We start from the raw sequence: 27,952 nt of genomic DNA, 5'->3' as shown, positions 1-27,952 counted from the left end.
CTTTCAAAGAAGAGTTATTCACTATAAAGTTTTTATTCTCTGGCCTTTTCCTTGTACTAAAGGGTGTTGTTATAGGCTTGTGAGGTTCTTTGGCAGCAGAAATAGGTGGAATCACTACTAGCTTCTCTTTGTTCTCATCAAATCTGCTGGTACAAGGAAAGAGAGCCATTGTTGGTTGTTAATTGTTGGTGGTGGGGTGAGGGAAGGGTAACACAGCAGACTCCTCTCATTGTCACTTTCCCATACTTTGAATAAGACTTTGACAGAGCCTTCAATTACTGCAATGCTTGTGATCTCATTAGAAAAATCTTATTAAATCTAAAGGAATAGACCAGAAGAATATCAGATTGGTTTTACCAAAACATTATGCCAACAAAAGTTCCAAGGGCAGATTTTCTGAGGCCAATATAGCTAAAGAACTTCTTGGGCTAGGACAGAGATGTAGCTTGGATTCTTCCCCTATCCTTCCAAAACTCTGGCTTGCCTTTAGACCCTTGTGTACTCTCTGGTCATCTAACTGAGTGAAAACAGGAAACACAATCCTATTAAAAAGACCTGGGGATAATGTAAAACTAATCCTACACATATTTAGATGAAGTAAGAATTGGTGCCAAGAGGAGGGAAGGTATTTGGGAAAAATGGAGTTTTAAGTCTTTCTTTTAAAAAGAGGCTTTAAAAATACAGGGAAAACTAACAAATATCTCACTTTTAGCAAAGTACCTTCCAATCACCTATAGAAAGTCATTTTCTATAGAAAATCCCTCTTCCCACCTAAGTTCTGGACCAAATAAAAGGAAGTCAGAGTCAGATAGATGGACAACAAAATACTTTTCTACAGGTGATTACTATTTGACTAATTGCAAACGCTGCCACAATCTCTAATTATGGGTTGACATAATTAGAGTTGACAATTACATGAGACTAAGGAAAAAGTAACATAACTACAGTTAAGCTAAGAGATTGTCAGGCTCTCTCTTACAAATATTTTGCAGCCATAGTTGTGCTGATACAGAACTATCTCTAAGATATTTTTAAATTTAAAAAGCATGTGTAAACAGTGTATGTATTATGTAAATATTTGTGTAAAAAGAAGATATATGTATATATAAATGCCTACACATGTATTTGCTTATGTAGGAAACAATATCTCTAGAATTATTTTTTAAAAAAAAGAAATCTGTAACAATAGTTACTTCTAGAGAAGGGAATGGATTTCAAGGCAGGGAGGTCAACTAACTCATCACCATACACTCTTTTATGTTTGAATGTGCTGTATAAATGTGTGCATGTGTGTGTGAATGTGTTTGTGTATTTATGTTGAAGCATAGAGACGTACAGTAGTCAATTCCACACCCTACTGAGAATAGAGTTTCAAATTAAGGATTCAAGTCTGGTGAAAGTAGACATAGTTATCATCTGAAATTAAAGGGGAAGAAAAGCCAAATATTATAAGGCCTATCCTCAAATTGTTTTAAGTTAATGCTCCTCAATCTAGTTTTGGCCCCAAACACATTGAAGGATCCACATTGTTCAAGAACAGCCACTCCTCTTAAAGGTGAGTCTCAGTTTAGTGCCACATACTTTGTAGGTCTAGGACATGTAGCCTTAAACTTGTTCCAGGGGCCATTGGCAGAGAGGGATGGGAGGAGTAGAGTATTCCCAAAAATGTAATCACAGAAAGGTTTGCTTTAAAGGAACATATCCTTATAAAATTATTAAACATGCTTTTGAACCATTATTGTTTTTGTTCCCCTATTATAACTAAGATAATTTCTACATATTATTTCTCTCTCTCTCTCTCTCTATATATATATATATATGTGTGTGTGTGTGTATGTTCTGCTTAGTGCCATCTTGCCAGCAAATGCATTTTGCATTAAAATGCTTCTGATCAGCCTCAGCTAAATCCAACATAGGATCCTGTTTCTTTCCCAACCTAATCTAAAGGGTAGCATATGAAAACCTTGGGGAAGGAGAGGGGCAATACTATCCTTTGGTGATTCTGATACCAAGTCCAATTTAACATCTATACTTACTCATTCAGCCAGCCATTCTTGGTGAATAAATTGTTCAGAATCAAATATTAAACTGGTGGCCCATTGGGTCATTATAGCCTTCTACTTGAGGGGGAAATTAAACTGAATCAAAGAAAAGTTTCACGAGATTCTTCTCAATGTGCTAAAAGGAACAAAAACTACCATAACAATTCTAAGAATTTGTGATCCTAGTATAATACAGCCATGACTTACTGGGACATAAGTGAACACTTATAGAGTGACACTTTCCAAAGATTCTTGTGAGCTTTTACTTAAATTTTTCCCATAAATTTACTAATCACCCTTATCAAAAGGAAATTCATGACATAGCTCAATGCTAAGAGTCCAGGGAACAAAGTAAGGGCTGGAAATAGTGACCTGGTTTCACTAGAAATTGCAGGAAAGTACTGGTTTATAGGTCACTGTTTTTTTTTGTGCCAGAAATGTCTGACTAAATTAGGTTACATCCTGCAGGCCCTTCACCTGTCTCTCACGTAAATAACATTACCCAAGGGTGTCCTCTCAGTCCTACTCATGACTGGCACAAAGACATTTCAGCCCACATAAATTACCTTTTTTCTGGTTTTGTGCGAAACTTGGTTCCCCCAAATGGTTGTGATATGAAAATTGGCTTAAAGCCAAAGGTGAATGATAAAATAAAAAGGGCTCTAAAAGGGTACTTCTACATCTAAAATTCAAGAATTCTATGATTCTAGGATATAGTATAAAAATTAATGGAATCTGTTTCACATAAGCAAGCAGATTTAGGATTAGAAGCATGTCATAACTTGAAGGCAACCCAAAATTTATTTTTAGGCTACATGAATCTTTCAGAGTTCTTGATTTCAGACAATGAAAGAAACTCCCTTTAGCTAGTTTAGGCAGAAAAAGGAATTGTATTAAAGATTTTAAGCAGTTCTTGGAATCTCAGTGAGGGCTACAGAATAAACCATGGCTGCTCTGAGGCTGGGAGCCATATGCAAGTTACACAGCAGGATGGTTCCAGGGGGCACTCTATTGCTGCTGTGCCTGGGCACAGACAACCCAGCTTTTGCCCCGAGTGGTGGACACTGGAAACTCTGGCTAGAACCTCTGGCAACATCTCTGGAAGGTGGAGCCTCTCCCTCTATCTGCCATGATGGATTCTGTGAGGTGCCTCCCTCACTTCAGCATGGAGGTCTCAATCAGATGGGTCTAATTGGCAGAACCTGGACCCTAGATCCTCAAATTGAAGATGTCAGGAGAGTTTCTGACTTTATCTTTGAAGAACGGACTCTCAGAATCAGGAAACTCTCCAAATATAAAATGGGCTCAAAGGTAATGAGTGGCAATGCTCACTTCAAGTAGTATAACCTTAGCTTCCCCTGGGGACCTGGAAAGCCCGGGTCACATCTTCCTGAGGAGTTAATGCCCATGGGCAGACTCTTGACCAGGGGCATATGTAGAATGAAATGGACTGGCAGATAAATTGTTTTCCCTTCCTCTCCCCTGATGAGCTGCCTTGAGATGTAGAGTTCATTTGGCCTTACTGAGCACATCCCATGAGATGGAACATGAACTATACTTGTTGCCAACAAGAGGCTGACTCAAACTTCCCTCATGTTTGCCCCCTTTCCCTCACTTCTGTTTTCCTGGGAATGTAACTCCCAAAACAGATAGCAGCACATAAGCCTTTCCTTTAGGCTCTGGTTTCTACGGGTGCAAAAACATCTCATTGCAGATGCAAAGTATTCTTATTAGAGCCTTTGCCTGGTCTCTATGACAAGCTTCAATTATTTTTCCTAGAAAACTAGTAATAGAAGCTCATGACAATTTGTAAGACTGCATTTGCCATAACTGTCGTTCATACTAAAAATTTCTTTTCTACTATCTCTAGTTTTGTCTTATGTGCAAAGAAAGAATTATTTATTGGGGGTTCAGGTTGTGAGAGTGAGGGGTAGATGAATGAACTGGTCAGCTCTCTCAAATTCAATGAGAGTTTCCTCGCTGCTACATCAAATGGCATCATGCTTTGTTATAGCCATGCTGAATTTCTTCTAGTTCCCTAAACAAACTATTGTATATCATTTCTCTGTAGTGAATCCCTGCTGAAGACCCCCTCCCACAACTCTAATTTATACCAAATTGCATATTCCTATAATACCCTGTGCATTGTATTTATTTGGGCCAAACTGGACTTCAGCTATTGGTCTATTGACCTGTCTTCCCTAACAAGATAGCTGCTTGAGAGAAAGGACCATGCCTCATTTGGCTTTGTAGCCCTAGCAGCAAGCACTGTAACTGGCACATAATGATTGTCTGATTAAAAGCTGTTTGAATGAATAAATAATGTTTATGGAATAACTGAATTACACTAGTCAGGGTCCCTGTGCCATGTTGTGGCAGTGGCTAAAAAAAAATCTATCCAGCCGGGTGTGGTGGCTCATGCCTGTAGTCCCAGCACTTTGAGAGGCCAAGGCGGGTGGATCACGAAGTCAGGAGATCAAGACCATCCTGACTAAGGTGGTGAAACCCCGTCTGTACTAAAAATATACAAAAAATTAGCCGGGTTTGGTGGCAGGCACCTGTGGTCCCAGCTACTGGGGAGGCTGAGGCAGGAGAATGGTGGAGCTTGCAATGAGCCAAGATCGCACCACTGCACGCCAGCCTGGGCAACAAAGCAAGACTCCATCTCAAAATAAATAAATAAATTAATTAATTAAATAAAATAAAAAATCTATCCAACCCTTCCCTGGATTGAAGAGTGCTTCATCCTTCCACCCACCTGTGAGATACAGTCAATAATTACATTGAGCCATCCCAATTGAAAAATCCTGTAATTTCCCTAGGAAAGAAGGCTCAATGTCATGTTTTTGGTTGATTCCTGAGTGAGTGAGGATAATAAAAAAAAATTACTATTGAAAAAAAATAAGTGAAATGTATATACCTAGGACTTGCCTTAGATGACCAGTGTTTTTGTCATCTCCATCTCACTTCACCAATGGAACAAGAATAGTTATTAAGAAATGACATTTAACTGTTCCCATATTTAGAAGTTCTCTGTCCCATATATCTGAAGCTGACCCTCATTCCAAATACTTGTCCAAATATGTCCTAATTTTTAGTTTAGAAAATATATGCTTATTTATTTTTTCATGGATCCGTCTAACAAATTCAAATTTATGCCCAAGATGGGCTGTCTCAGGCACAAATATGCAATAGTAAATGGAACAAACATCATCTCTTGTAGAGTTTGCATTTGAATGGCGGAGGAGTATAAACATTATGATCTGTATTCAGGAAGTCTTTCCTTCAACAAATATTTATTAAGTGCTCCTATGGACTCCGTGCTGAATAGCAGAGATACAGGGGTGCCCCATGGAGGTTGTTCTCTAGAAGGGAAAGAATATTAATCAAATTATCACACAGATAATGAATTATGACAACTGTTATAAAGGGAAAAAATCAGATTAGATGGGGTCCAAATCTAGATGTGGGCGGAGGTGGCCAAAAAAGGCTTCCCTAGGAACTGACATTCGAGTTGTGTCAGGAAGGGAGGGTTAGAGGCTCCCTCCAGACATAACCACTAATACAGGCTAAGGGATGCTGGCATGTTATGAGAGCTAAAAAAGCCTAGGGTAGCTAGAGAACCAAGAAAGATGGAGAGAGAAGCAGGAAAAGTGGTCAGAGACCATATCATGCAGGGTTTTACAGGTCATTTAAGAAGTCTGTTCAGACACATTAGGGAATAACTAATGAAGGCTGAATGAGATTGCAGGCAAAAATTAGTTCGTGAACTTCAAAGTTGCTAGTATCTATTGTTTTGATTTATATTCTGGTATTGAGGTGTTTTTTTTAAAAACTATTTGTATCACATAGAAATGTGTAGCATTAAAAACTATTCTAACCATTTTTGCTAAAAATAATTATTAGATTTAGTATAAAATTTTGGGAACAATCCATTTAAGAAACTAAATGTCAGTTGACTATATTTGTGAGTCTTAATATGAAAGTAAATGTTTTTATTTATCTGCCAGGATTTCAACTGGTTTGCTCTTACTTCTATTACTGATATACTATAACAAGAACATTCTAATTTTCATGCCTAAAAGATGAAAATATTTTTTTCTTTTGGAAAGAATCAAATATGAACTGTATGTTTCTACTGTTGCTCAGGTGACATCTGGTGGATAAAAACTGAAATGCAATTTTATATAGTTTAAGAAAAGTGAGGTTCTCAAATTCCATTGGTAGGAAGTCATTAAAGAAGTTGAGCCTTACTGATTGATGATTAATTTTGCTTATACTTTTGGCATCCTATTATTCTCAGTAAGTAGAAATTGTGATATGAGATTTGATAGGAAGAACACTTCAGTGCTCTAGTAGATTTGGTAGGCTTTGGGTCCTGCTCAAACCTCTGGCAATAAGTAGCTAAATGGCCTGATTTAATTTTGTCTTTTTAGGAGTTTTCAAAGTGAGTAAACAGATCAGCTACAGATGGGACAAGAATCAAATTAATATCTGACTTCTCATTGACAATAGTAAATAGGAAAAACAAGAGAACAATATCTTAAATATTCTGAAGAGAATTTTTACTCTCTCTAGAGTTCTCTGCTGAGCCAAACTCTCCAATAGATGTAAAAATAAAGGCATTTTGAGATATGCATGGGTATGAAAATTAACCTTGCATGAGTTCTCTTTGAAAGGATTACTATTTAAAATGCTATCTTTATCATTTACTCAATTGTCAAATATTTCTAGTTGGGGAAAGTGAGTGTATTCCATTAAGTATTTATTAGAGCATGTCCCTCACTGTTATTGGTTTATTTTTCCTGAAAATTTCTGGATTTTTTCTTTCTTTTTATTGTAAGCTATAGACCAGCTTGTCTACTTAAAATATTTATGTTTTTGTTATATTCTTTCACATATTCAAAAACCATTAACAGTGAGCAGGCAGGCAAAGTCCTTTCCAGAATGGAGCTTACATTCAGTTTTTGTTTTTGTTTTTCACTATGTCAAATTGGGTCTTTATTTCTATTATGTTTTCTAACTGCTTGTTGTTTGTACAGATGAAAGTGATTCATTTTTTCACACTAATTTTGTACCCATCCATTCCACGAGTTCTCATATTGTTCACAACAGATGCATAATTGAGTTTCTTGGGATTTCCAGGTATACAATGATCTGTAAATAGTGATATTGTACCACTCTTCCAATGTTTATAACTCTTATGTCTTTGTCTTGTCTAATTGCATTGGTTAAACCTCCAGAACTACACCAAATAATAGTGATGACTGTAGATACAATTGTCTTGCTGCTCATTTTAATGGCAATGCTTTTAGTGTTTCCTCATTGAGCAGACTGCTGGCTTTTGGGAAATATCTATCTTTCCTCTTTTATTGTGATTTTTTAAAAATCAAGTATGGATGTTGAGATCTATTGAATGCCTTTTCAGCATATTTGGAGAAAATCATGCATAATTTTTTTCTCTTTTAATCATTTTTATCAAATTTCAGTTGCAGAAAACAGAAGAGGGTTTAATACAGGGAATTGGCTGCATATAAATCAGTAGAAAGCTGGAGGAGCAGGCTGTCTAGTAGTAGCTCCCGGAACCACACTGCAAAACTGGCCCACCCAGGGATCTGCCGCCTCTGTCACAGTCAGGAAGTCATGCTCCCATCCCACAGCTCGTGAGCATGTCATCTTAAGGTGATCTTGGAATGAGAGCCTGCCACCACAATTCTTAGCTCAGGAACACACCTTCTTATCTTTCACCTCTGGATCAGAAAACGGATAAAAGAACTACCAGCTCCAGAGTCTCACTGTGTCTGCTACAAGCTACCCCAGAAAAATGGCTGCCTCAGGTGCCACCAATTGTATTCTGAAAACAAGTTTCACACAAATGCATCTGTCTGATTGTCAAACGTAATTCACATTGAAGACCCTGGCTGCAAGGGAGCCTAGGAAATGAAGATTCTGAACTTTCCAGCCTTTATGGTATAGGATGTCATACAAAAGAGAGATTGGGGTAGATAGTGAATGAACCATGTTACTATACCCAACCACTTATTAAAATAGTGAATAATGTTAAATCATTCTTGAGACCATAGGGAAAAAATTCTTTTTCCCTTAATTATTTTAAGGTGCTGCTGGATTCTGTTTGCTAAAACTTTGGTGAACATTTTAAAATCAGTATTCATAAGTGATTTTTGTGCTGTCAGTTTCTAGTAACAAGTGTATGCTACTTTCATTAATAGAATTTGGAAGCTTTCCTCTTTTGCCTCGGCTCTGGAACAATTTAAAAAGCATTAGATGCCAGTCATGGTGGCTCACGCCTATAATCCCAGCACTTTAGGAGGCTGAGGCAGGTGGATTGCTTGAGGCCAGGAGTTTGAGACCAGCCTGGACAACATAAGGAGACCCCATCTTTACAAAAAAAAAAAAAAAAAAAATTAAGAAATAGCTGGACATGGTGGTGCAGTGTCTGTAATCCTAGCTACCTGAGGTGGGAGGATCGCTTGAGCCCAGGAGTTCAAGGCTGCAGTGAGTTGTGATCATGCCATTGCACTTTAGCCTGGGTGACAGAGCAAGACCCTGTCTCAAAAACAAAAAAATAACATTAGAGCCTATTTATTTCTTCCATAAAGAATCTGTAAGATTAGCCTGTGAAGCCCTCTGAGCCTGATGCTCTTTAGGAGCCTACCTCCTTGACAACTGTTCTCTTTTTATTTTTCTTGGACATTTAATATTTAATGTTTATATTTTTAATTCATCAATTTCAGTAAATTGTGTTTTCTTAGAAAAAGGGTTAATTTCACCTAAATGTTCAAATTTATTTGCAGGCAGTTGACGGAAATAGGCTCCTATGATTATTTTGTTTTCCTTTGTATCTTTTTATTATGTACTTTTGTGCTTTCTTAATTTTATTCTTGACCAAGTTAGCTAGTAGTTTATCCGTCTTGTTAAATTTATTCATTGGGATTACCATTTTTCTTAGTTTGATTTTATTATTTTCTTTTATAATTCATTTTTCCTTATCTCCTTTTTGGCAGCTGTTTTTTCCTCTATATTTTTTAGGTGGGTAGTTAATTCATTTACTCTTATTCTTTTGTATTTATTAAAACAATTATTGAAAACCACTGTTTCTTCTGGGGGTTGCTTTAATTATACTCCATGGATATTAGTATGTAGTGTTATCAATATTTTCTAATTAAGCTGCAATTTTGGTTTTGATATCATCTTTGATTCTAGATTTTAAGAGAGTTTTAAAATTCCAGATAATAGGGTCTTTTTGTCTTCTCAGTTGATTTGCTTTGTGATCAATGAAATATATTCACATTATTTCTGCTTTATGGCATTTACTGAGGATTTGGGGCCTAAATTTTTGTGAAACTGTTAGAAAAGAAGGTATAATCCTTGCTTTCAGTGCATAGAGTCAATATGTGTCAATTAGACCTACCTGATAAAACATATCACTTAGTCTACTCTATATTGAAACCCCACTCTTTATACCCTTCTTCAGGTAGTCTCCCCACAGCAGCCTTAAAGAAGAAGATCAGCAATTCTGTGACAGGTGTCTAACAGCTATAGCTCCAACCTCTGCCAAGGGAGTGAATACGCCTGCCTCCAATATTAAGAACCAAACCTAGCAGAAATATTGATAGGAAGAGAAAAAAAAATCAACAAGTCATTACCTCTCATTCATTTACACTGACTGGCAGCCAGGTCAAGCACATGCTTGCATATTTATATGCATATTTGCATATTTATTTGCATATTTATACAAAAACAAACCTCCCCAACTACACGCACTTTTTTGCTTTCTCTTTTGATTCCACCAAAGTTTCCACCAGGCACTTTCCTCAGACTGACCTGTAATACCCTAAGCAGTCTCAACATGGCCTGCTTCCATGCCCAAATCAGGGTGGGACATCCACCTCCTTGTATTTCTCTGTAGTAGGCAAACTGGTTTGGTATGTGCAGTCTTAATGCTTAGTAACAGCCTAATGTTAGTTGATTTTCCTTCCAACATGAACAAGCTATAAAATGTTTCTGTGCTCCAGATTACACCCATCACTAGACATTTCCTTTTTGTTATATTTTATAGATCCCAGTTAATGTTAAACTAACAGTATCAGTTGGGATTATTATATCTCAGACTATGTATAACAAAAATCCAAAAGCAGTGGTTGAAAAAATAGTTAGTTGCTTTTCTCACATAAAAAGCGATTAGAGGTAGTCAATACAGCTGTTAAAATTAGTGCATGATAATTGTGAAAAATTCCCAACATTACGTAAGTCCCACCCGTCCACTGATGTTTTATCATTTCTTGAAGTACATTTCTTATCTTCTATATTCTTGAAGTACATTTCTTACCTTCTGTATTTATATATAGGGACCTGGTTTTTATTTAAAATTCTCAAGCAAGAGTAAATAATTTAAAACTTATTTTGTACCTATGAGCTAGAAGTTTCTGAGAATTTTCCTGTAATCCAAGGAAATATGTAGAAAGATGATCTACTGTATGCATTTGATTTTCTAACTGTAAAATAAATGACTCTATAATATAATAACTGGAATAATTTTTAAATGGTAGGTTTGTGGTCAATCATATAGGTTTGAATTCTCAAATAAAGATACTCTATTGGGACTAAGTGGTGTAGTCATAAAACTATCATCCACATTGAAGATTTTTTTATTTCTCTGAGGATGGTCTGAGGGGCATAAACTGGATACTATCAGCAACAGAATAATCAACATCCATTCAAACACAATTGATTGTTTTGTTTTCTACTGGCCTCCAAGAAATAATTATTTTTCGAAAGAAGAAAAATAGACTTTGAGGGTTTGGTGGTTTAGGAAAATAAGTATTAATGATAAAGGCAGGTTGATGGTTGATGATTGGTTCTGCTGTATTTTAGCTATATTGTCTTAAAAAAATGTATTAACTAGGCTCTCAAAGTTAATTTATTTACACCAAAAGGAGATTATCAGTGTTAATAAGAATGTTTGACATATAACAGGCAATCAAAAGTAGGAATTATTATTTTTTAAATAAATATTTAAACTTTTTCCTTTTAGTATACCTGCCCTCAAACTATCTTATCTTAACAGCTACACTTGAAGACTCACGGTTGTTGCTGCAGCTGTTACAGTTGTTAAAGAATCCATCTTTTAGGCCCATCCTTGGGGAACTGTAATCTGTTAGAGAGTGTCTGGTTAGGGAACTCTAACATTACCAAGGAATTGTAAAATAGAAGCTAAATGACTGGGAATTATTTAAATAACTTTCTCTTTTTCATATCCAGAAATATAGTTTAAACAATAGAATATTTTATATGGAAATAGTGAAAAGTTGATAGAAGACATTCAATTGTTTTTACCTGAGAGAGAGAACTGTGGAGGGAGCTATCACCCTATATGTAATATCGCTTAGTTTGCATTGTGATTTCACTAGTCAGTGAAAAACAATTTATTCCTGCCTTGTCCATTTATACTGGTGAATTCTAGAGGGCACTGTAAAATCATCCATTTGTTGGTGTATTTGAAAGATTAATACAAATATTTTGTTATAATTAAGCCTTATTTAAAAATCCAGTCCCCAGGCATACGAAGACATTTAATTTTGTGTAACTCTCTGGAACAATTCCACCCATTTTTAGCATATTATTCTGCGACCTTAGAATGAATCAAAACTGTCTCACCATCTGTTCAATTTGCAATAGTGATCCTTATGTAAAATATTTGAAAATCACTAGTTGCAACACTGGGCAACAAGTTCATTAATTGGGTTGAACTTGTTTGGTTATAACTGGAAAATAGCCTCTTTTTTCTTCTTACTGATTGCTTTTTAAACTTAATCTGATAGATATCTCTTCCCTCTCTCAGATAATATTTTAGGTGGAGCCCATATATTTTCTGATCACCTTGAGTACTACTCATTTTCAGGCATTGAAACGTCAGCGTTGCCTAAATCGCAACCATCATATCATGTCCAACATAAAGCTTTTCCTTATTCCTGACCCAGAATCAGTAACCAGCAGTGGAGAAGAGAGGTAGAGGCTCTTCTTTCACTCTCCTTGACCTACCCCCTTCCTGCATTCTACACTCTGCTACTGAATACTTCAGGATCAAGGAAGGTTTGAGAAGCTAATGAAAAGTCAGGAATTGGTGACAGTAAATGTAGAGTATTTTTTTTTTCCAAAAAGCTGACAATGAAATGGAATAGAAAAAATAGAAGGCTGTGACTTGACTCACATATTGGTCATGAAACAACACTGAGTTATATGGTGCAGATGAGAGCCAGGCCTAAACAAAGTGATTCTAAAATGTTGAAACTACAAGGCTGGGCAAAAGCATACCAGAATAAATGTGAACAAAAAGGAATCACCAAAGAGTGATTTTAAATATAAGATTGAATTCAGGGCAAAAATAATTAAACAGGAAGTATACTTTACAATAATAACAGGTGTAATCCACAATGAAAATATAAGTTATATGTTCTATACCCTAAATAACGCAGCATCAACATTCATTAGAAGGACTACAGGAGATACAAGAAGAAAAAAAATAGAAACATAAGTATCAGAAGACTAAGACAGATTAAGAATTCAAAAAATTAAGTGAAGATTGGGAGGGAATACAATGATGTGCAGTAAAACTGACTATAAAATATTTTCAAATAGTATTTTAATAATAAGTAGACTTAGAGGAAAAATAGGCTTGTTCCCAAGCCTATTTTTATGAACTTTATGAACCAAGAAACAAGAACAATTAAAAAGACAGGTTGGTATGGCAGGCAATGCTAGCAACTAACCCACTCATGCTCATAATAACCCCAATAAAGTATATTTTCAGGATGCTTCATAGCTAGGAGTGGTTGTATGATTCAGTTATAGTCAATGATACCTAAGTGGAGGGCATTGGGTAGGAAGGACTCATAGGAAAGCTTTTTTAAATGTGGCAGTTCCGCTGTCATCCTCCTTTTGCTCTTTGCCTTTGTAGCAACACATTGCAAATGTCCTGCCTCTGAGTTCACCCATCCACACTGACAGCCTCCACCTGTGTCCACGCTGTTTTGCTTCTTGACCTAACAGCTTTCTCTAGAAGCTTGTTTAGCCATTGTATGGGCAGCCTATAAAAGCTGGTGTTTACTGTCCCCACAGCAACGCTCAACCAGTGAGGTTTGGGATTTGGTAGATAGATAACTCAGCTTTCCCACCCCTTAGTAGGGAAACTCTGAGGACAGTCCTATAAGATTCTTCAGAGGTCCCCAGCTGGAATGAGGCCCAGTTGCCCACAGCACTAACCACTAAAACACTCTGTGTTGGCTTTTCTCCCTTTCCTATTTCACTTTCTCAACACTGTCACTTGGCTTCTTGAGATCACCTCCCAAACAACCTACCTCCTGTACCCAAGTCCTTGTCTCATGATCTAATTTCATGAGAACCCAAACTATGACAGCCCTTTTCCTTCTTCCTGTCTAGAATGTAAGTCTGAGAATTGGATAGAAAGAGATAGCATGATATCTATTTTCAGAGAGTAGATACTATAAATGGAAACCCTAAGATAATCATTCTAAAAATAATATCAAAATTAAGAAAAATGATCAAAGTAGCAATAAAGAAAAGCGATTGTCTTTACATATTCAAAGAAAAATAAGCTAGAAGATATAAAGGAAGAGGAAATCCAGCTTACAGTTTCAGTAAATATTGTTAAACTCAAGAATAAACTTAAAATCTTTAATTTTCAAAGATGCAAAAGTGGACTAGAACAAATGTAAACAAATGTAAACATGCTTTGTTCGTGGATAGGACAACGGCACCTCATACACATATTAATTTTTTCCAAGTTAATAAATTTAATGTGATTCCAATGAAAATGTCAAGCTTTTTTCCCCAAAGTAGACTATTGATTCAAAGTGTCCATGGAAAATGAGCAAGCAGGGAAAGCTAAGAAAACTCTGGAAAAGAAGAATGAGAGAAACTCGTCTAATAAGCTATTAAAACATTTCATAAAGTCCTTATAATTTAAAAAGTATCTATTCATTAATACATAAGTAGACAGATGCAATGATAGAAGAGAATAGAAAAATTCAGGAGAAATAGGACAATTATATATGAAAAGTTAAGAGACACCAAAAATTATCACTAAACATATACTTTTAAAGAATAATGTTGAAATAACTGGATAGTCATTTGGGTAAAAGTAAAAACTGGGTCCATATTCCACACTGAATATCAGAATGAAATCCAAATAATCCAGATATCTAAATGTGAAAGGTGAAACCACAGAAGAAAACAGGAATTCACTTCATTATAAACTTGGAGTGAAAAACGCCTTTCTAGAGATGATTACAAATCCAAAAGCATTGAAAAAAATTATAAAAGACTGACAAATTTGACTATATAAAAATAAAAAGAACTTGCTCAAAGCAAAAAAAAGGAAAAGTCATAAAACAAATTTAAAACCTGAAAGAAATATTTGCAATTTATACCACAAAATATATCATAATCTCCTAATTAATAAACAGCTCTTAAAAACTGGGAAGAAACGTACCAAATACCAGTTGGGAAAAGATGTAAAGAGACAGTTAAAAAAAAAAAAACAGCAAGCAATTGTTCTTAAACTTATGAAAAAGGCTGACCTTCCTCATAATAACATAAAGGCATACAGACATCCCTCAGCAATATTGCAGGAAATATTACACACAAATTTAAGGTTTCCAAGTGCATACAAAAGTTATGTTTATACTATATTGCAGTCTGTTAAGTGTGTAATAACATTACATCTAAAAAAGCAATGTAACTACCTTAATTTTAAAATACTTTATTGCTAAAAATGCTAGCAATCATCTGAGCCTTCAGTGAATTATAATATTTTTTGCTGATGGTCTTGCCTCTATGTTGATGATGGCTGCTGAAGACTGGGGAGGCTGTGGCAATTTCGTAAAATAAGACAATGGAAGTTTGCCACCTCAACTGATTCTTCCTTTCACAAAAGATTTCTCTGTAGCATTCTATGCTTTTTGATACCATTTTACTCATAGTAAAACTTCTTTCAAAATTAAAGATGGAAGAATGGTCAATTGGTGGAGTAGTCAGAATACACACAACATTTATTAAGTTCGGCATGCCTCATGGTGCCCCAAAACAATTAAAATAGTAACATCAAACATCATTGGTCACAGATGATCATAATAGGAAACAAGTTTGAAATATCGTGAGCATGTTTTGAGAAATACCATCACATTACCAAAATGTGACACAAAGATGTAGTGAGCAAATGCTGCTGGAAAAATGGCCCAAATAGATTTGCTTGACACAGGATTACCACAAACCTTCAATCTGTAAAAAATGCAGTGCCTGCAAAGCACAATAAAGTGGAGCACAATAAAAACAGGTATGCCCATATTAAAATTACTGAGAGATACAATTTTTCATCTCTTTAGATTTTCAACAATCCAACAACTTAAATACTAAGATCTCAAGTAATAAAGAAGCAAGCACCCTCACACATTGTTAGTGGCAGTGCAATATGGTACAACTCCTATGGAGAGGAATTTAGCAATATCTAACTAGGTTGCATTTGCATTTAACCCTTGACCTAGCTATTCTACTGAAGATAATCACTTTCCCAAATATGGAATACTTATGAATCATTACTTGCAACAACAAAAGTTTAGAAATCACCTAAATATCTATTAGCAGATGACTGGCTGAATAAAATAATAGAGGATTATGCCTTTAATTTTTAAAATTTAAGAAAATTTCTGTGAACTGACATGAAGCAAGTTCCAGTATATATTGTTAAGCAAAAATTTCAAGGTGCAGTATATATTGTTAAGCAAAAATTTCAAGAGTATAATACATGTGTTATCAGTTGAATTGTGTTCTCGAAAGAGATATGCTGAAGTCCTAATCCCTGTTACCTATGAATGTGACCTGATTTGGAAATGGGGTCTTTCCAAATGTAATCAAGTTAAAATGGGGTCATACTGCATTAGAATGGGCCCTAAACCAGTGACTGGTATTCTTATAAGAGGAAAGTTTGGACACAGAGACACAGATATGTGTTGTGCAATGATGGAGGTAGAAACTGGAGTAATGCTTCTACAAGCCAAGGAGTCTCAAGATTGCTGGCAATCAGAAGCTAGGAGAGGGGCATGGAACAGATTTTCCCATTAAGCCCCCATGAAGAAACCAGACCTGCCAACACCTTGGTTTTGAACTTCTGGCCTCCTACACCATGAGAGAATAAATTTCTGTTGTTATAACCTACCCAGTTTATGGCACTTTGTTATGCAGCCCTAGAACACTAATATAATATGCTAGATGTTTTTGTAAGAAAAAAAAGAAAAATAAAAATTTATTTGTCTATTTACCTTTTTTTTTTTTTGCAAATGAAACATAAAAGAACCAGAAATTAACACAATTATTTACCATAGAGGATTAGTTGAAAGGCCATGGAGAGGATATGTTGGGGAGTAAGACTTCTTTAAACATACCTTGTCATAGTGTTTTTACTTTATACATGTTATACATAACTTACTTATTTTTTAAAAAAACTAAATTGAAAGGAAACAAAACAAAAAAGGAAACATTGAAATTGAACACAAATGTAATCAAAAGAACTGAAATATATATCAAATTGATTCCATAGCACATAGAGAAAAGGGTGATTTCAGAAAACTTCTGAACACAGTGCTCTAGATATCCAATGCAGGATATACTCTAAAAACAACAGGAAGTGCAAAATGATCTTAGGCTTCACTTTATTTTTAGTGGCAGTATTAAAATTGTAAAAGACCACTCAACTCAAATCGTTGGTTGACTTGTTTTTTTCCAAGGCTGCAAGATAATTCTGGACTAATAATTCAGACAGTGCTATAGTAACAGGGCTCATTTGGATAAAAGGTAATACAAAAATTAAAGAAGTTTTACCTTCTCAATACACCCAAGCGACTTACTTCCTCCTACTTCATACAGGGGTGGCGAGGTGGGGCCAACCATCTCCTCCCTCCAAATCTCCCAACTACCTTGTGCCGCAACCCATGTATGCAGGACTCTCTGGCCTCCCCATAGTCCCCACCCACTACATCCCTGTGTCAGAAGAGTCTGTGCTTCTATCAAAGACCAAAGCTCCCACTTATGCTCTGGACTCCATCAGCCTTACTTTCAAGAGGGTCTGACTGCCTCTGTCCTGCAGCATCAAACTTCTGTCTCCACTAGATAATTCCCAGCAGCATGAAAAAGTCCTTCTACTAGTCCCTACCTTGAAACACAACATAACAACAAAGACCCTCTTTGATCACACATCTTCCCCCAGCTACCACTTCATTTCTCTGATCACCTGCGCCACAAAATCGATCAAAATCATAGCGAAAAACACTGTTTCTACCTCATCACCTCCATTATCTCCTCAATGCAGTCAGCCAGGCTTTGGTCTCCCCACCCCATAAGCCCATGGCCTCCCTGTTGCCAAATACAACCATCATTTCTTTGTTACCCCTTCACTCAGCCTCTAGGCAGTGAACCACAACAGCTGACCATTTTCTCTTCCTCCTCTTTCTTCTTTCTTCTTCTTCTTATTTCTCCTTCTTCTTCTCTTGCTCCTCCTCCTTCTCCTCCTCCTCCTTCTCCTCCTCCTCCTCCTCCTTTTTCTCCTCCTCCTCTTGCTCCTCCTTCTCCTCCTCCTTCTCCCTTCTCCTTCTTCTTTCTTCTCCTCCTTCTTCTTCTCCCTTCTTCTTCTCCGTTGTTCTTCCTTCTTCTTCTTCTCCGTTGTTCTTCCTTCTTCTTCTTCTCCCTTCTTCTTCTTCTCCTTTTTTTTTTTTTTTTGAGACAAAGTCTCACTCTGTCACCAGGCTGGAGTGCAGTGACACGATCTTGGCTCACTGCAACCTCCAACTCCCTGGTTCAAGCAATTCTCCTGCCTCAGCCTCCCGAGTAGCTGGGACTACAGGCACGCGCCACCACGCCCGGCTAATTTTTGTATTTTTAGTAGAGTCGGGGTTTCACCATGTTGGCCAAGATGGTCTCGATCTCCTGACCTCATGATCCGCCCACCTCGGCCTCCCAAAGTGTTAGGATTACAGGCATAAGCCACCGCGTCCCGCCTCTTCTGCAAAAACTTCCCTCCACAGACTTCTGGTTTTCCTCCCTTCTCACAGATCTCTCCATATCAGTCCCCTTCTCCTCTTGTCCGTGGTCACCTTCTTGGAGTGGCCTAGGCTTAGTTCTCAGACTTCAATTTATACTCACCCTGGGTGAGCTCATTCAGTCTTATTTCAAATATTTTCTATAGGAAGGTCAAATTCGTATCTTTAGCTCTCTCTCTCCTGGGCTCCAGAGGCATTTATCCCGCTGCCTGTTTAATACCTGTACCAGGATGGTCTCTGGAGTCAGGCTGTCTAGATAGGTATCCTACTCTCTACTTGTGTGGCCATGTGATCCTTAACTTTATCACTGAAATGGAGATGATGATACTACCTACTTCATGAAGTTATTTGTGAGGATTAAATGCAAAAGTGCATATAAAGCACTTATAACAGCGCTGGCACAAAGGAATTGCTCAATAAATACCTATGTGTTTACTTGTTAAAGGTGAAGGAACCTTACCTATGTGTCTAATTCAACAATGAATTCCCAAGGCCTACAACAGCGCCTGACATATGCTAGGAGCTCCATATTGACTGACTGAATGAATCGATTTCTATAAAGGGGGAAAAGGTAGTACCTACAGAAATCAGCTCAGTTGCCACAGGTTGTCTTGACTGGAAGCGTCATCTGTGGCTTTTTTCCAACTTCCCAGCACTGTATTTTTGGAATCTGTCTTCTCATTGACCAAGTCCTAGGAATGCAACTGTGGCATTCCTGCCTCTAATATCTGGTTCTGTGGAGCAAGCTGGGTTTTTTTCTTTAAAAATCTAAAATATGATTTATTGTTAGAACCCATTGATAACGTTTTTCATTTAGACTCAGTCTCAGCAGCGCTAAGTAGAAACCTAGAAAGCGTATGTATATTAGGTAAAAATATGTATATATTGACTATAACACGAATAAAATTTAAGGACGATGTAAGACAATGAATTTTCTTGACAGGTATGGGACTGGGCTGGCAGAGCCGGTTAAGCGCCCAAAGGGTATATAAACCCGCGACAGGGCAGCGCGCAGCCCCCTCCCGCCCCGCCCCACCCCACCCCACCCCACCCCAGAACCCCAAACCCGCCCCTCCCCGGCATCCCGGCTCGGCCCGGCACCTTGCCCCTCCCTTGCCCCGCCCCTCCCCGCCTGAATCCCGGCCCCCGCCTCGCATTTCGGCCCCGCCCTGCACCCCAGTCCCGCCCCTCCCGCGCCCCCACACCCCTGCACCCCAGCATCTCAGCCCCGCCTTGCATCCCGACCCCGCCCTACATCTCGGCCCCGCCCTGCATCCCGGCCAAGCCCGCAGCGCAGGGAGCTGTCTGCAGACGCCAGGGTGCGCCTGCCACGAATCCCCAGGCACCGGTGGCCGCCGCGGCCCGAGCAGCTCGGCGGGTAAACATGGCCGCACTGACGACGGTTGTGGTAGCAGCTGCGGCCACCGCGGTAGCCGGGGCTGTGGCAGGGGCGGGCGCGGCCACCGGGACCGGCGTGGGAGCGACGCCAGCGCCTCAACAGGTAAATCCAGTTGAGGTAAACAACAGGTAAAACCGAGAGCTGCTCTGGCGGCAGGCGTGGGGCCGAGGGGCTGCAGGCCCTGGCTGAACAGGTGCCCTCTGCAGCGCCAACGGGAGACGGGAGGCGGGAGGCGCGGCGTTCGCCTCCCCTGCTCCGGGCCTGGCACGCGCCGGGCGTTGCTCTTTGTTGGCTTGTACGTTTAACAGCTTTTGCAGAGCCGCCTCCATGTGGTTTCGGAGTCGAGGAAGACCTGGGTGGGAACCCGGCTCTGCCGCTTCCTAGCCGCGTGATAAGAACATATGCTGTCGGCGACTCACTTTCTTCTCTAAAAATTGGGAATAGTAACATGCATCTCCCGAGCTTTGGACTAACGTTATGTCTGGGGAGCCCCTGGCACAGTGCTTGGTTGCAGGGGGACTCTGTGCTCAGTAATTGGTGGCAGCTCTGTTACTGTACCGGCGCTGGGAACACAAGGAGAAAGACAATATGGGATGGTCGGAGGCAGAGGTATTTCCAGTGATCGGCTTAGGACCCCTTTCTAGGTGGGGAGGACCAGGTATCTTTGTTCAGATGTTATCAGCTCAGCGAGACTTTCCATGATCTCCCTAAACTGATACGCGGCACACCCAGTCCCTGTTTCTGGTTTTATTTTTCCCCATAGCACTTAGTACCATATATTATATTACATATTTTGTTTCTATTGTTTATGTTTCTCCTCACACCCCTCACCCTCCCTCGCACCCGCATGAGAATGTAAGCTCCTTGAGGGCAGAAAGTATTGGAAATTTTATTCTTTATTGTATTCCCAGCACCAAGAACTATGCCTGTTGTGTAGTGCCTGGAACGTAGTATGCACTTAACTGAATAATTTGTGGATCAATATAAACCTGAAGGAAGGCTGTCGTGAGCTGAGGACAGGTTCCATCTTTTTCCTCCTTTAAGGAAATACAGCGTCTTTACTCGTAGACCTTCAGGAAATTCCACCTACGGCAAATTTTCTCACACATCCTCTATAATTCTCTTTATTATTCTAACTCTGGCCCAAGTATCTCAGGAAAAAATATAAAATATATAAAAATACATAATACATAAAGTATTTTTAAGTACTATGCTCAAAAAAATGTGTGACCCCATGTTGTTGGCTTTCTCCATCATTTTTCTAAATTCTTGTAGCAATGTTTTATCTTCTGATCTGCATTTCTTGCGAGTTGCCTAATGTTGTTATTGATGCACACTTTTGTGGTGTTTGCCTTCTCAGGGGTTGGATCAGATCACCTGTGGAGCTCTTTCAGATGTTTTATCAGTCCCCTAGAGGATATGTAGCAATGTTTGGAGACATTTTTGGCTGTCAGAGTGGGGAGCAGGGGGGTGTTGAGAGGCTGCTAGCATCTAATGGATAGAGGCCAGAGAACAGCCACCCATAACAAAAATCATCTGGTCCAAAAGTCAGTAGTGCTGAGATTGAGAACCATGGTGTATACTTTCTTACCACTTTAGTAGGGAAAGCAGAGCCTCATTGTTGAGAATCTACCTCAGCATAGTTAGGTAGAATTCTTCACGTGTGTTTGGGCTTTTTTAAAAAAACAAAACAGAATTACTGCATGCTATATTGTGATAATGTTTAGGAGTTTACATGTTATCCATTTTTGTACTTCCCCCAGCATCCCACACGCACATACCTATACACACAAATTCTACAGCCTAACACCGAACTTGAATATTTGTCATATGATTAAATGAACGAATATTCCTACTGATTTTAACCCTGAAACCAACTAGTATTTTCTTGAGAAGAGATAATTTTCCTGGTGGCAATCTCATGATACTAGAGATGTCTACCAAAATATCTAAAGTTCCTGTCAGCTAGGGCTTCTGTAACAAAATGCTACAGACTTGCTGGCTAAAACAACAAAAGTTTATTTTCTCACAGTTCTAGAAGCTAGAAGTTCAAGATCAAGTTGCCCTTAGGGTTGGTTTCTGGTGAGGCCTCTCTTCCTGGCCTGTAGGCAGCCACCTTCTCACTGTGTCCTCACATAGTCTTTTCTCTGTTACAAGAGGAGACAAAGAGATCTCTGGTGTCTCTTCTTATAGGAACACCAGTTCTATCAAATTAGGTCCCCACCTTAATGACCTCATTTAACATAAAGGCCCCATCTCCAGATAGAGTTATTTGGGGATCAGGCCTTCTACATAGGAATTTTGAGGGAACACAATTCAGTCCATCACAGTTTCTTTAAATTACTTTGGAGTAATTATCTCTGAAGTTTTAAAACTATTTTATACTGTATTTTATTTTACAATATCCTCAGGGCGTGGAATCTCATAAATTCCTCACTCATTATGAAAAGTAACTGTGTTACTTTTCCATGCTTTTTAATATTTGTGTATTATTTGTTCATAACCTCTCTTAGCTATTGCCTTTCAAAACTGAAGACCACAAATCTCTATCCTCCTCTCCAATGTCATTTCCTTCTTGTTACCAGCTGTTCTCTTGATCATTGTAGTTGTTGAATTATGACTTTTTTGAAGTATCTCTAACAGCATCACATTAGTGTGATGCTGGTTTTATACCAGCATAAGGCTCTGTCTTCTGTTTTGTTTCTAAGGTCCTTCCCTCTGATGACCTGAATTTTATGTTCCTTGGCTGCCTGAAATAACCCTTCAATAATAACTATTTTCACCCGTGACTATGTAATCTTACATCGTAAAAGGGACTTTGCAGGTGTGATTAAGATAAATTAAATACCTTAATTATCTGAGTGGACCTGGTGTAATCACAAAGGTCCTTATAGGAGAGACGCAGGAAGATCAGAGGCAGAAGTGGGAGATGTGATGATGGAAGGAAGAGAATGGAGTGATGTGAGGAAGGGGCCATTAGCCAAGGAATTAAGGTGGCTCTAGATGCTGGAAAAAAAGGTAAGGGGGTGGATTCTTCCCTGAAGCTTCCAGAATGAATGTAGCCCTACTAACACCTTTGTTTTAATTAACATTATTTTCAGTTGACAAATCATAATTATATACATTTATGGGGTACAATTGATGTTTTGATATATGTATACAATGTGGAATGATTAAACCTGGCTAATAATTAACATATCTATCACCTCACTTATTTTTTCTGGTAAAACATTTGAAATTTACTCTGTTATTTTGAGATATACAATACATTATTACTGAGTATGGTTAACCTACTGTGCAGTAGATCTCAAAACATTCCTCCTGTCTATCTGAAACTTTGCACCGTTTGATCAACTCCCTATTTCCTTCCTTGCCCTCCCCACCAGCATCTGGCAACTATTGTTCTACTCTGTTAGATTCCACGTGCAGTCTAAGTGAGATTATACAGGATTTGCATCTCTGTTTCACTTGGCGTAATGTCCTCCAGGTTCACACTTTGATTTTAGACTAGACCTCCAGAACTATAAGGCAATAAATTTGTGTTGTTTAAGCCACTGCACTTGTGGTGAGTTTGTTACAGCAGCAATAGGAGACACCAGGAAAGACCTAAGAAGCTCTCAGTCCTCATCCTTGTTTGTCTTTGAAACACTGTGCTGGCAGAAAGTAAATACTAAGGTAGGGTTGTAAACTGCCTGCCTGCATGTAGGAGGTATGCTTCAGCATGCATACAGACCCCCTTTCCCAAAGGTAGCAAAGGCTAGGACACATAGTGGTTTAATGCATCTAGGGAAATCTCTGACCAATTATTGGCTGACAACTGAGCTAACCAACCAGAGATTTCACTGCCACACCTGACCAAGACTACAGACTTTACAGAATTAGTTTAAAGTGACCAAACAAACAGCAACAAAACAAACCCTGCTAAGGGGAGAGAATCTCATTTTTGGAGTTGTCCATTATATTATTTTATATATCCAGTCTTTAACAAAATTATGAGACATGGCAAGAAAGTATGGTTCACACATGGGGAAAACAGTGAAAAGGAACTGTCTCTGAGGAATACTGGCTATTGGACATACTAGGCAAAGACTTCAAAACAGTTATTTAAATATGTTCAAAGAACTAAAGGAAACCATATCTAAAGAACTAAGAGAAAGTGTGGGAATGAGGTCTCATCAAATAGAAATCTTTAAAGAAATTAAACATTTAAAAAAGAATCAAGTAGAAATTCTGGAGTTAAAAAATGCAAGAACTCAAATGAAAACGTCACTAGAGAGACTCAGCACCAGATCTGAGCTGGCAGAAGAAAGTATCAACAAACTTGAAGATAGGTCAATTCACATTATCCAGACTGAAGAACAGAGGGAAGAAAAGAATGAAGAAAAATGAACAGAGTCTGAGATCTGTGAGATACCGTTAAGCATACTACCATGTGCATAATGAGAGTCCCAGAGAGAAAGGAAAGGAGAAAAAAGGAGGAAAACAGATATTTGAAGAATAATAGACTTCCCAAATTTGATGAAAAACATTAACCTACATATGGATGGAGCTCAATGAACTCTAAGTAGAATAAACTCATAGAAATTCATATCTAGACACATCGTAATAAACCTGCCAATAAATATGGACAAAAAGTCTTGAAAGCACCAAGAAAGAAACAGTTCATTACATATAAGGAATTCCTCAATAAGATTAACAGCTGTTTTCACATCAGAAACCATGGACACCAAAAGGCAGGGGGATGACGTAAAATAGAAAAAGACTGCCAGCCAGTTGTTCTTTGTACAGCAAAATTATTCTGTAAGATTGAAGAAGAATTTAAGACATACTGAGGCAAACAAAACCCAAAATAATTTATCATTAGCATAATTGCCCTACATTAAAAGGAGTCCTTCAAGCTAAAATAAAAGGACACTAGACAGTAACTTGAATCCACATGAAGAATAGTGTGAATAGAGTACTGCAAATATATAGGTAAATATGAAAGTCAGCATAAGTGTATTTTTGTTTGTAACAAATGTTTTTCAGAAAATAGAGGAGGAAGGAACATTTTTAATGAACATTTCTGATTCTGTAAGGCCATTATTACCCTGATACCAAAATCAAACAAAAACATCACAAGAAAGAAAAATACAGAATAGTATCTGTTATAAATACAGATGTAAAAATACTCAACAAAATACTATCAAACATATCTAAAAACATGAAAAAGATTATACACCATGATCAATTGCAGTTTATTCCAGACGTGCAATGTTGGTTTAATATATGAAAATCAATTAATATAATACTACATATTAATAGAATAAAGGGCAAAACTGCATAATCATCCCAAAAGAAGCAGAAAAGCAATTGACAAAATCCAACACCCTTTCATGAAGATAGGTCAATTCAGATTATCCAGTCAATAAACCGTCAGTAGAAGAGAACTTTCTCAGCCTGATAGAGGCATCATTAAGTAACGTATTACTTAATGATCAAATATGGAAAGCCGTCTCCATATGATCAGGAACAAGGCAAAATTGTCCACTCTTACCACTTTACTCACTGAAAGTTCTAACTAGGGCAGTTAGGCAAGAAGAGCAAATAAAAAGCATTCATATTGGAAAGGAAGAAGTAACATGATACTTATTCACAGATGACCTAATATATATTAAAAATTCTAAGGAATTCACACACACACACAAAAAAAACTTACTAGAAAACTAATAAACAAGTACAGCAAGGTTGCAGAATACAGTATCAATATACAAAAGTCAGTTGTATTTCTATACACTAGCAATGGAGAATTCAAAAATGAAATTAAGAAAAAATACCATTGATAATAGTATCACAAAGATTAAAATACATAGGGATGAATTTAACAAAAGAAGCATAAAACTTATGGTCTAAAACCTATAAAAATTATTCAAAAAATTAAAGGAGACTTATATAAATGAATACTTAATGTTTATGATTTTGAAGACTTCATTTTGTTAAGATGGCCATAATCCCCAAATTGATTTACAGATTCAGTGCAATCTCTGTAAAGATCTTAGCTGCCTTTTTAAAATTATTTTGCAGAAATGTACAAGCCGATCTTAAAATTAATATGGAAAATGCAAGGCATCCAAAATAGCCAAAACAGTCTTGAAAAAGAAGAACAAAGTTGAAGGACTTACACTTGTTAAATTCAGAATTTAACTTCAAAGCCACAGTAATCAAACTGTGGTACTGGCATAGGGATAGACAATAGACATATAGATCAATGAGAGTCAAGACATAAACCTACAGATTTACGGGCAGATGATTTTCAAAAGGGTGCCAAGACAATTCAATAAGAAAAGAATAGTCTTTTCAACAAATGTTTGGACAATTGAATAACCACCTACAGAAGCTGAACTACCTCACACCATATTTGAAAAATATCTAATCTGATCAAAGATCTAAATGTAGGTCTAAAAAACTTAGAATAAAACACAGGCATGAGTCTTCATGACCTTTGGTCAGTCAGTAGTTTCCCCTGTGTGACACCTAAAGCACAAGCAGCCAAAGACTAAATAGATACGTTGGATTCCATCAAAATTAAAAAACTTTTGTGCTTTAGGCCACGTGCAGTGGCTCATGCCTGTAATCCCAGCACTTTGGGAGGCCCAGGCAGGAAGATCACTTGAGGTCAGGAGTTTGAGACCAGCTGGCCAACATTGCGAAACCCTGTCCCTACTAAAAATACAAAAATTAGCCATGCTTGATGGTGTGTGCCTGTGGTCCCAGCTACTCAGGAGGCTGAAGCAGGAGGATCACTTGAACCGGGGAGGTGGAGGCAGAGGTTGCAGTGAGCCAGGATTAAGCCACTGCAAAAGAACATTATTAAGAAAGTTAAGAGATAAGTCAGAGTATGGGAGAAAATACTTGCAAATTATATGTTGATAAGGGTCTTACATCTAAAATATATGTTGAACAAAGTTACAAGAAATTTAGTTCAATTGTGATCGAATTGGCTTTTATTTGCGATTCATGAATTGGGGCAGCATCCCATTCTATAAAATAGAGTAAGAATTTCCACAGGGCATGACAGAACAGTGGGTTCTGTAAAGTAGGAACAAAAAACCCAGAAACAGTAGAAAAAAGTGGGGATCTCAGCCGCTGGGGTGGCAGGAGGAGTGGCAACAGCCAGGTAGCCCAGCTCCACAGAGGCTGACACACCAGGGCTTGCAAGCACTGAGCACCAGGCAGGCGCCTTTCCTGCTGCCAAGAAGCCCAAGCGGAAGGGTCAGCTCAGCAGAAGGGGAAGTGAAGGAAGAGCCCAAGAGGAGTTTCTTGCAATTGTCATCTAAACCTGCTCCTACAAAAGCAGAAATTAAGCCAAAAAAGGCAGTCATGAAAGGATAAACCCTCAGACACAAAGTGCAAACCGAAGGGAAAAGGGGAACAAAAGGAAAACTGGCCAAAGTGGCTAACCAAGAAACTAAAGAAGACTTACCTGCAGAAAACAAAGAAACTAAAACCAAAGGGAGTCCTGCCTTTGATGAAGGCTGAGGGAAAGAAGCCAAGTCTGTCTCGCAATAAAATGAATTTGGTTAAAAAAAAAAAAAAAAAAAAAGGAAGCCAGTCTGATTAATGTCGTCTACTGTGTCTTAGTAGTCCCCGTCTCCCTCCTTGTACAATCCAGAGGAATATTTTTATCAACTATCTTGTAAATGCAAGTTTTTTAGTCACTCAGGGAACAATTTTAAGAAGGAGGGAATCCCACCTCGTCCTGTTTTTTAAGTGTAAATGCTTTAAGAGGTGAAATCATTCGCTGGTTGTTTATTTTTTGGTACAACCAGAAAATAGTGTGGAATATTCAATTATGGGAGGCTTTGACTGTCTTGGGTGTCAGCATAGCATTTCATAGATAGGGGGTTAGTTCTTATATCTTCTAATACTAAGCATACTAAATGGCGATATGGAGTCACGGTCCTGCATTTAATGTCTTGAACATTTTAAATTACTTCCATTCCCATGTCATTTTTTAGTAGAATTGTTTCCTTATAAAAACCACTCTTTGATCATGGCTTTCCCTGTCAGAATTGTGTGCACTCTGTGACATCTTTGGTTATGGTAGTCCTATATTTTCCTAATAACATTGTTAGTGTGTTGTGAAAGACTGAAAATTAGAGTTTGTAGTGTATATGGTATTAAATTGGTTTGTAGTGTATATGGTATTAAGTTGCTGCGATGTATTTAACAGCTTATCAACATGTGAAGATACTGGTACTTGATCACCTCTTAAGGAAAATTTCCCTCCAAATTTAAGCTGGAAAGTCACTGGAGTAACTTTCAAAATTACATGGTGGCTGGGTACGGTGGGTAACGCCTGTAATCCCAGCACTTTGGGAGGCCAAGGTGGGCGGATCACC

At 38.0% G+C, this 27,952-nt stretch overlaps 1 protein-coding gene, 1 long non-coding RNA gene and 1 pseudogene across 8 annotated transcripts in view; 2 read left to right on the top strand and 1 right to left on the bottom strand.

Moving 5' to 3' along the window:
- Nucleotides 1-5,221: 5,221 nt before the first annotated feature.
- On the bottom strand, nt 5,222-19,160 carry LOC129059500 (uncharacterized). The gene is made up of 4 exons (XR_008525442.2): nt 18,751-19,160; nt 11,149-11,217; nt 8,516-8,609; nt 5,222-5,407 (listed from the first exon to the last, which is right to left on the bottom strand). It is a non-coding gene; the product is annotated as an uncharacterized LOC129059500 (long non-coding RNA).
- Nucleotides 19,161-19,227: 67 nt separating this feature from the next.
- The window catches only part of CCDC112 (coiled-coil domain containing 112), a 33,639-nt gene continuing 24,914 nt past the window's right edge, over nt 19,228-27,952 (top strand). For 2 of the 7 annotated variants that reach the window (XM_024247728.3, XM_003780552.5), the window contains exon 1: nt 19,247-19,673. In XM_024247728.3, coding sequence (XP_024103496.3) covers nt 19,557-19,673 — 117 coding nt within the window. In that variant the 5' untranslated portion in view covers nt 19,247-19,556. Of the gene's footprint in view, nt 19,700-27,952 lie in introns of all 7 variants that reach the window. The other 5 variants (XM_054555831.2, XM_054555830.2, XM_054555833.2 and 2 more) reach the window with 5 other exon arrangements.
- On the top strand, nt 20,020-27,175 carry LOC112133401 (uncharacterized; annotated as a pseudogene).

This window comes from Pongo abelii, chromosome 4 (genome assembly GCF_028885655.2).
Source record: "Pongo abelii isolate AG06213 chromosome 4, NHGRI_mPonAbe1-v2.0_pri, whole genome shotgun sequence".
NCBI classification, from domain to species: Eukaryota; Metazoa; Chordata; class Mammalia; order Primates; family Hominidae; genus Pongo; species Pongo abelii.
This window is presented reverse-complemented; position numbering and strand designations above follow the sequence as displayed.